This window comes from Crotalus tigris, unplaced genomic scaffold (assembly GCF_016545835.1).
Source record: "Crotalus tigris isolate CLP2741 ecotype Arizona unplaced genomic scaffold, ASM1654583v1 scf7180000023606.2106662, whole genome shotgun sequence".
NCBI classification, from domain to species: Eukaryota; Metazoa; Chordata; class Lepidosauria; order Squamata; family Viperidae; genus Crotalus; species Crotalus tigris.
The window spans coordinates 1,837,619-1,848,367 of NW_024100074.1; the positions used below are offsets into that span (position 1 = coordinate 1,837,619).

General features: G+C 35.7%; 1 protein-coding gene across 1 annotated transcript; it reads left to right on the forward strand.

Annotated features, from left to right (window-relative positions):
* Positions 1–303: 303 nt before the first annotated feature.
* LOC120297246 (ras-specific guanine nucleotide-releasing factor RalGPS2-like) lies at positions 304–819 on the forward strand (the record flags this gene model as incomplete). Its single annotated transcript, XM_039319677.1, has 1 exon — positions 304–819. A coding segment is annotated over exon 1 (516 nt), but the record flags the coding sequence as incomplete, so codon positions are not given.
* Between the last annotated feature and the right edge of the window lie 9,930 nt (positions 820–10,749).

A 10,749-nucleotide genomic window follows, 5' to 3' on the forward strand; every position in this document is an offset into this window, starting at 1 on the left:
CCCCAACTCTGCCAGTATGTCCAGGTCCACAGGGGTAGCCATCTTCCCTGCACAGACATGCAGGTGATAGGTGGCACACTTCTTGCCGGGGAACCACACTGTCCCAGATGACCAAATAATCTGTGGATCATGAGCCATTCCAGACCCAACACCACAGGAAAGTGAGAAGCGGTAGCCACATAGAACATATGTGGCCCAATACGCATGTGAAGGGGTCTGGTTGCAGCAACCACTGGGCTGGAATGAAGGGGCCGCCGATCAATTGTCTCCACCAAGACTGGCGGTGACAACTGCTGCTGGGGAATGGACCACTGCGTGACAAAATCTGAGTCCATGAATAGTTCAGCACCAAAGGCAGTTGCTTTTACAAGAAGATTCAACCATGTAAGTTTTTGGGTTGTTAGAGAGATTCTTCATGCACAGACATTGAAAATAAGAGCTGAAGTCCTAAGCCACTATATCAAAACTGTTAAGAAACTTTATAAACTAAATAATTTACATGCTCTTATGGCTTTGGTTTCTGGATTACAAAGTGCCCCCATCTTCAGGTTGACTAAAACATGGGCGTTACTGAGGCGAAAAGACAAAGCTTCTTTTGACAAACTGGAATACGTAATGAGCAAAGAGGACAATTATAAAAGACTTAGAGACTATATTAGTAGCTTGAAGATGACTCCTTGTATTCCTTATTTAGGTATTTATCTCTCAGACTTGACATATATTGACTCAGCATATCCATCAACAGGAAGTATTCTGGAAAATGAGCAGAGATCAAACTTAATGAATAATATTCTTAGAATAATTTCAGACTTACAGCAATCTTTTTTTTTTTTTTTTTTTTTTTTATTGAAATTTTTCAAAAGTTTTACAAATAAAAATCCACCCCCCCTCCCCAACCACCCCACCCCCCCCCGACTTCCCAGAACTGAATATAGGATTATTTAACAAATATTTTAAAAATAACATTTGCAATTTATAAAATAATTAATAATAATAATAAAAATCACAGTAATAATATATATAGAAATAATATACATAACATAAACTTTAAAATGAATAATATATACTAAAAAAGAAAAAAAAAATAAAAAATAAAAAGAGAAGAGAGAGAGAGAAAGAAGAAAGAAGAAAGTAGACGAAAAATAAAGCATATATATATATAAAAAAAAAAAAAATATGAATAATAATACATTAAAAATGTATATATATAAAAAAGAAAAAGAAGAAAGAAAGAAAGAAAAAACAATCATTACAAATTATAAAAAGGCTAAATAATATTTTTCCATATCCAAATTATGTTGTATAAAATTTATCCATTTTTCCCATACCGCAAAAAATTTTTCTTGAGATTGCTCCTTTAAGAAAGCCGAAATCTTTGCCATTTCTGCCAAATACGAAACTTTATGAAACCATTCTTGTAAAGTAGGCAAAGATTCCTTCTTCCAATATTGTCCTATTAACAACCTAGCGGCTGTAATCAAATTTAACATCAATATAACCTCCTTAGCATCACAGTCAATAACAATACCTAGTAAAAATAATTGCGGAGTAAATTTTACCCTTCTTTTAAAAATTCTTTGAATATTCCACCATATCTTAATCCAAAAAGCTTTTATATGCTTACACGTCCACCAAATATGGTAATAGGTAGCATCAAATATCCACATCTCCAGCATTTCGGCTGTAGATTAGGGTACATAATGGACATTTTCTTTGGGTCAAGGTGCCATCTATAAAACATCTTATAAAAATTCTCTCTTAAATTTTGCGCTTGTGTGAATTTAACATTTCTTATCCAAATAAGTTCCCAAGTATCCATTGAAATCGTTTCACCAATATTCTGTGCCCATTTAATCATACAATCTTTAACTAGTTCAAGTTCTGAATCTAATTCCACTAAAACCCCATAAACTCTCTTAATATGGGTTGGCCTTTGATCTCTTACTTGTTTTAAAAAAATTTCATCTTCTCTAAGCCAGCCCATTTTACAATCCATCTTCCATCTATCCACTATTTGTCTATATTGGAACCATGAATAAGTTAAGTTTTCATGTGTTAATTCTTCCAAAGATTTTAACTGCCAGTCTTGGCCATCCCATCTTAATAACTGTACGTAAGAGACCTTGTCCATATTTACCCCTTTCCTTATACCTTCTATGGCATGCCGAGGTATAGCCCATAATGGTATTTTGAAGTCACTTTTATAATACTTTCTCCACACTCTTAGCAAAGAGTTTCTTATAATATGAGACTTAAAAACCCAATCCACTTTTTTATTAAATATTAAATAGGCATGCCATCCAAAAAATAGGTCCCAGCCTTCCAAATGAAGTATTTCTGTATTTGTTAAATTCACCCAGTCGCTAATCAATGTCAATACTACAGCATCATAATACAATTTCATATTTGGTACCTTGAGACCACCTCTCTCACGAAAATCTTGCATTATTTTAAGTTTCACCCTTGGTTTTTTCCCTGCCCAAACAAATTTATTAATACCTTTTTGCCATTCATCTAAATTACGTTCGTTCTTTAAGATAGGTAACATTTGGAACAAAAAAATAAACTTTGGCAGGACATTCATTTTAATAACTGCAATTCTGCCCATAAGGGATAACTGTAAATTATTCCAGTTTTTTAAATCCTTCTGTACCTCCATCCACAGCTTTTCATAATTATTTTTATACAATTTTACATTAGAAGCAGATAATGTAACCCCCAAATATTTTACCTTATCAACAATTTCAAAGTCTGTTAAGTTAACTAGAGCCTGTTTATCACCATTAGTCATGTTTTTAGCTAATATTTTGGTCTTATTATTATTAATTTTAAAGCCAGAAACACGTCCATATTGTTGAATCAATTGTAATAATTTCACCACCGAAGAAACAGGTTGAGACAAAGTAACAACCAAGTCATCTGCAAAGGCTCTTAATTTATATTCTTTTTTATTAATTTCTATTCCTTTTATTTCTTGAGACTCCCGAATTTTAATCAACAAAATTTCCAGTGTTAAAACAAACAATAACGGAGACAACGGGCATCCCTGTCTTGTTCCTTTTTCTATTACAAAAGCCTCTGACAAACCCCCATTTACAATAATTTGAGCTTGATATATATTGGATAATACTTGTAATATATTTTGTCCAAAATTCATCTCCTTGATTAAACACAGCATAAACTGCCAATTCACTTGATCAAAGGCTTTTTCAGCATCCAAAAATATCAAGCCTGCAGAGACTTGGTTATTCTTTTCTAAATACTCTAATAAATTAATAATTTGTCTAACGTTATTCTTCATATACCTTCCAGTTATAAAACCCGATTGATCCCTATGTATAAACTGCTGCAAGATCCCCATAAGCCTGTTAGCTAAAATTTTTGCAAAAATTTTATAATCCACATTTAAAAGAGATATAGGCCTATAATTTTTAGGCAAAGTAAGATCTTGACTATCTTTTGGAATCAATGATATAAATGCATTACGCCAGGATGGAGGGATCTCTAACCCCTGTAATAAATTATTAAACAGTTCACACAACGGTTGAGTCATCTCTTCTACTAAAGCTTTATAATAAATAGATGTCAACCCATCCGTACCCGGCGCTTTGCCCAATTTCAATTGTTTAATAGCTGTAACAATTTCTTCCTTAGTAATTAAACCGTTAATCTTTTTTTCCTGATCTTCTGTTAATTTAGGAAAGTTAACTTTGCCTAAATAATTATTTATATCTGTAATTTGAATATTAGTACCCTTATATAATTTTTGATAGTATTCTAAAAAAGATTTCTTAATCAATTCTTTCTGATAAACCAATTTACCATTATAATTTATTTTATCTATATTCCTCTGTTTCTGTTTTTTTCTTAACTGATAAGCCAACCATCTCCCTGGTTTATTAGCATTACAAAATGTATTTTGTTTCATAAATAGCAAATTAGTTGCAGCTTGATCAGCCATCAGCATGTTAAATTGTGTTTTTAACAATTTTAAAGCTCCTTTAACCTTTTCATCTAAGGGATTTGAAATTAAAAGTTTCTCTTTTAATTTAATCTCCTCTTCCAAGTCTTTCCGTTTCTGAATCTGTTTCTGTCTATGCAAATTATTCATTTTTATCAAAATACCACGCATAAAAGCTTTACTTGCATCCCAGACCATTGACATTGATGTTCCCTTGTTCATATTTAAAGTAAAATATTCCTTTAAACATTCCTTTAATTTATGAACATTTTTTTCTTGTTTAAATAAATTCTCATTCACCCTCCAGGATCTCCTATCTTCCTTCTCTACAAACAGTTCCATCCAAACTGGACTATGATCGGACAATGTCCTAGGAAAAATTTTTACATTCTTCACCCTGTTGTATAAATCTGTTGTGATCAAAAAGAAATCAATTCTTGAGAAAGATTGGTGTCTATCTGAGAAAAACGTAAAATCCTTTTCTTCTTGATTACGTTCACGCCAATAGTCTCTCAATTCCCAATCTTCTTTCATGTCAAAAAAGGCTTTAGGTAATTTAGCCTGTTTAAAAAAGGTAGAAGAGCCTTTTTTGTCCATTTGTATATCTAAGACACCATTCCAGTCTCCCATTAAAATCACGGATCTATAGTCCAACAAAGTTATTTTCTGATGTAGTAACCTATAAAATTGCTCCTGTTGCTGGTTTGGTGCATACAACCCCACAATAAGAATTTTCTTGCCATATAAACCAAGTTCAAGCATAACATATCTTCCATAAGGATCTGATTCTAACAAGGTAGCAGATAAATTCTGTTTAACATAGATTACCACACCCCCTTTCTTCCCAGGGGCGGGAGATACAAAATGAGATCCCAAGCGAGGATTATTTAAATATTTTTGATCTTTAGCTGTAATATGAGTTTCTTGCAAGCAAATAATATCATTGTTGTGTTGTTTCAAATAGTGGTAAATTTTTTTTCTCTTTTGAGGAATGTTTAATCCATTAACATTCCAGGACAGGAGCTTTGCCATCTCCCTTGGCCTTCAGCCTGGAGAAGATCCGCTCAAATTCTGCTGCTGATGAATATGTAGCAGAGCTTTTGGGTCTTGCTCCTCCCACCGGCACTGAAGCAATTTGCTGAGTAGATTCTTCAATTTCTTTTTCTTTTTCTTTTTTCTGTTGTTCTTTTTCTTTACGTTTATGTGCTGCACGGGTCATTCTCTGTTCTTTAACCTCTGATTGAGACATCCATACCACCTGTCCAGCAGTCATCATCCCTGTACCTTCAGATTTCTGTTCCATCTCTTTGTCACTCAAGACTTTATGCATCATGGGCAAAGGAGAGCCTGCTCCCAGGACCGTTTTATAAAATTCCTTAGCTTTAGCAACTGTATTAAGTCTATAACGTGTCCCCGCATGGCTCAAAACAATGCCCATCGGAATCTCCCATCTAAATGGCATTTGTCTTGCTTTAAGTTCATTTACTAAAAAAGCAAAATCTTTTCTGCTTCTTAAAATTTTAGGTGGAATTTCCTTTAAAATAATAATATCTTGGGCAGCAATCTGAAATCTTTTATTATAAAAAATTTGTAGAATCTGATTTCGCAAAGACTTCTTAGCAAAATATATCACCACATCTCTAGGCAAATTCCTCTGTTTTGCAATCCAAGAATTAACTCTATAAATTCTTTCCACATCCCCACGTAACTCTTCTTTATCAATATTCAAAATAACAGCCAAGTCATTAATCACCATTTCCATCAAATCTTGAGTTTTATCTTCTTTCAGACCCCTTATTCTCAAAGCATATTCCATCTGTCTATACTGGAACATAAGAATATCATCTTGTGAAGTCTCCACTTTTTTCTCCATATCTTGAAATTTATAGTCCAAAAGTTCAACTGTTTCTTCAATTTCCTCTACTCTGGAGTCCAGCTTCACAACCACTGAGGCCATTCCAGATAGAGCTAAAAGTATATCATCCCTCAAAATAGCATTATTCTGTTCTAAAAGCTCCTTCATCTCTTTCTTCATTTCCTCCTTAGTTTCAGATTTATTCTGATCCAAAAGTTGTTTCATTTCCTCCCTAAACTGTGAGACAGCACTTACCATTATTTCTTTAATGTCTTGTGCTGATGTGCCAGATGGGGGAGGTGAAGGTGGAGTAGATTTAGGTTGCTGCACTGAGGGTATTATTTTAAGTTGTTGTTGCACAGTAGAAGTAGCAGGAGAAGAAGTTACTTTAGAAGCTGCAGTAGCTGGTTGTCGTTTTGAAGCCATTTTAATTTATCTTCCTTTCTTCTTAAAAATACCAATAAAAATAAATGATCCAAAAAAAAATTAAAAATAAGATAAAATAGAATAAGATAAGATCAATCTAAAAGTCCCCAAGAATAAAAAAGTAAAAAAAGTAAAAAAAAAGCAATATTAAACAACAATTCAGCCGATCCGTCTTTTAAAGGAAAAAAAAACTTTCAAAACGCCATTTTACTTTCACTCTCACTTTTCCGCCCAAAAAAAAAAAAAAAAAGAGAAAGCTCAAAAAAATAAAAAAAAAATCAGCAGATACTAAATAAACTAAATAAACTAAAAAAAATAAAATAAAGCTAAACTATAAATAAAATCCTTTAAACAGTTCTGTCCGGTTTAAGATTACTCACGGTTTCTTTAAGTACGGAGATGGTAGCGGCGTCTCGCTTTGTTTCCGAAGAAACAAAGACAGCTGAGAGGCGGAGAAGGCAATGAACTCCGAGGGAACCCTCTTTCTACCCCCCTAAAAATAAAAATCCAGGGAGAGTTAAGAGGTTCTACCTCTATTCATGCGATCTCTACCCCTTCCCTTCGCCCGGGAAGGGGATTGCGAGCCGCGGGCCAGCTGATAAACGCTGTGCGTCTTTCTCCTCTTGATTACATTCCCGCCAATAGTCCCGTAATTCCCAGTCCTCTTTCATATCAAAAAAGGCTTTAGGTAATTTCCTGCGACTCTCGAATTTTGATCAACAGTATTTCCAGTGTTAAGACAAACAGCAACGGTGATAATGGGCAACCCTGTCTAGTACCTTTCTCTATTGTAAAAACCTCTGACAAACCTCCATTAACGATAAGTTGTGCCGTTTGTTTTTGATATATTACCATAAGAGCTTGCAATATCTTTTCACCAAAATTCATCTCTTCCATTACTCTTAACATAAAATGCCAATTCAATTGATCAAAGGCTTTTTCAGCATCTAAAAATATCAGCCCTGCAGGAACTTGGTTATTTTTATCTAAATATTCTAATAAATTAATAATTTGTCTGACATTATTTTTCATGTACCTTCCAGTTATGAACCCAGATTGATCTTTATGCACAAGGTGGTGCACCACCCTCATAAGCCTATTTACTAAGATTTTTACAAATATCTTATAATCCACATTTAAAAGAGATATAGGCCTATAATTCTTTGGTAAAGTAAGATCTTGATCTTCCTTTGGAATCAATGATATAAAAGCAGTACGCCATGAGGGAGGAATCTCTTGACCCTGTAAAATACCATTGAAAAGATCACCTAATGGTTGAATCATCTCCTCCAATAAGGCTTTATAATAAACAGCTGTTAACCCATCCGTACCCGGTGCTTTCCCTGGTTTCAATTGTTGAATTGCTAGCGAAATTTCCTCCTTAGTAATTAAACCATTAACTTCATGTTTCTGATCCTCTGTCAATTTAGGGAAACTAACCTTGCTTAAATATTTATTTATCTCTAAAATTTGCACATTAGTAGATTTATATAATTTTTGATAATAATCCAAAAAAGATTTCTTAATCAGTTCCTTCTGAGAAACTAATTTACCCTTGTAATTTATTTTATCTATTGTTCTCTGTCTCTGTTTCTTTCTCAATTGATAAGCCAGCCATCTCCCTGGCTTGTTAGCATTACAGAATGTATTTTGTTTCATAAACAATAAATTGGTTGCAGCTTGATCTGCTAACAACATATTAAATTGTGTTCTTAACAACTTTAAGGATTCTTTAATACTTTCATCAAAAGGATTTAAAATCAAAGACTTTTCTTTTAATTTAATTTCATCTTCCAATTCTTTACGTTTCTGAATCTGTTTTTGCTTATGACAATTATTCATTTTTATCAAAATCCCACGCATAAATGCTTTCCCTGCATCCCATACCATTGACATTGCAGTCCCCTTATACATATTCAAAGCAAAATAATCCTTTAAACACTCCTTTAGTTTCTGAACATTTTTTTCTTGTCTAAATAAATTCTCATTTACCCTCCAGGATCTTCTCTCCTCTTTTTCTTGAGTCAACTCCATCCAAACTGGACTATGATCCGTCAAAGACCTAGGGAAAATCTTGACATTCTTTACTCTATTATATAAGTCCGTTGTAATCAAGAAGAAGTCAATTCTTGAGAAGGATTGGTGTCTATCGGAAAAGAAGGTAAAGTCTTTCTCCTCTTGATTACATTCCCGCCAATAGTCCCGTAATTCCCAGTCCTCTTTCATATCAAAAAAGGCTTTAGGTAATTTTGCCTGCTTAAGAAGAGGAGAGGAACCTTTTTTGTCCCTTTGTACATCTAAGACTCCATTCCAATCCCCCATTAGTACCATGGATCTGTAGTCCAGCAGATTTATTTTTTCATGTAAGAGTCTATAAAATTGTTCCTGTTGCTGATTTGGTGCATATAGTCCCACTATAAGTACTTTCTTACCATATAAGCCCAATTCAACCATCACATATCTCCCTTGGGGGTCAGACTCCACCAGACAAACTGGTAGATTTTGCTTAACATAGATAACAACTCCCCCCTTCTTCCCGGGAGCAGAAGATACGAAGTGAGATCCCAGACGGGCATTAACTAAATATTTCTGATCCTTAAGTAAAATATGAGTTTCCTGTAAGCAAATAACATCATTATTACGTTGCTTCAAATAATAAAAGATTTTTTTCCTTTTCTGAGGAGAATTCAATCCATTAACATTCCAGGTCAAAAACTTTGCCATCTCCCTTGGCCCGCAGCCTGGAGAAGACACCTTGGAGATCTGAAATTGCAACATGTGTTGCATGACTCTTGGGTCTTGCTCCTCCCACCGGCAGTGATACATTTCCAGGAGAAATCTCTTTGGCCTCTTTCTTATGTTGCTCCTTCTCTTTACGTTTATAAGCTGCACGAGTCATTCTCTGCTCTTTAACCTCCATCTGGCGTTGCCCTTCAGCTTGCAGCATCCCAGCAGAAACCAAACCTAATGCCTCAGACTGCTGCTCCACCTCTTTGCCACGCAGGGATTTCTGAACAGGTAAAGTTGAACCTGCACCTAGGACTGAAGTATAAAATTCTCTAGCTTTATCAACTGTATTCAATCTATAACGTGTCCCCGCATGGCTCAAAACAATACCCATCGGGATTTCCCATCTAAATGGCATCGTCTAGCTTTAAGCTCATTAGCTAAGAAAGCAAAATCTTTCCTGATTCTTAAAATTTTTGATGGGATTTCCTTTAGTATGATGACATCTTGGGCAGCTATCTGAAATCTTTTATTATAAAAGGCTTGTATGATCTCATTACGCAGAGACTTCTTCGTAAAATAAATCACCACATCTCTAGGCAAATTCTTCTGCTTAGCAATCCAAGAGTTAAGCCTGTACACTTTTTCAACTTCTCTGCGTAATTCTCCTTTATCCATATCCAAAACCACAGCCAAATCAGTAAGGACCACCTCCATCAGATCTTGATTCATATCTTCCTTGAGGCCTCTAATCCTCAAGGCATATTCCATCTGCCTATACTGAAACATCAGAATATCTTCTTGTGAAGTCTCCACCTTCCTTTCCACATCTTGAATTTTGTCATCAAAGGAATCAACTTTATCTTCAACTTCCTCGAGTCTTGCATCCAGCTTAACCACCACTGTAGCCAAACCTGAGACTGCTGCAAGTATATCTTGTCGCAAAATATTATTGTTATTTTCCAATTGATCCTTTATCCCACTTATCTCTTCTTTGAAGTCAGATTTAATTTCTGATTTAAGCTGTGTAGAAAATTGCTTCATTTCCTCTCTCATTTGAGCTACAGCCTCTCCCATTATACCTCTAACCTCTTGTGCTGAAAGTCCAGGCAAAGGAGGGGAGGGTGGTGGCTGTGCCGGTGGTGCATGTTTAAGTTGTTAAGCACAACCCAGAATTTGTGACTCAGAACGTCAGTGAGGGTGACTCCCCCCCTGCTGCTGCCAGGGCAGGCAGCTACACAAAACCTGACTCCTTCTCTTTCCTCTCCGCATCCCCCCTCGGCAAGGACTTCAATTTACCTCTAATCTGATTGCAAAGGTGAATTCAAGCCCCCACAAAGCTGCCTTGTAGGGTTTTTTTCCTCCTTACAAAAGGGAAAAAATTAAAGCAGCATTGCTTATGGGGGTTGGGAGGAAGGAGTCAATACAAAGCTTTCAGAAGGTTAAAAGAAAAAAAGGAAGGGGTCAGAGACTGCGGGGAAGCTGCACGTGTTTAAAAAAAGAAATGGGTCTCCACCATACGCCAAGTCAGTTTGCTTGCCTGCAGCAGAACTACAGGTGTCTTCCCAGACCAGGCTCGCAGCTGGGAACCTGGCTAGTCCCAGTCAGGCATGATGTCTGCATGCCATGGCTGAACTGCTGCCAAAAAGAGAAATGGAGGTGGCCTTTTTGGCAGCAGCTCGGCTGCAGCGTGCAGTCAGATTCGCTCACCAGGCTGCCAGCTCCGAGTGCTTAGCTAGCAGGCAGTCTGTTAGTTCGAAGGAGCTTCTCTCTCTCTCTC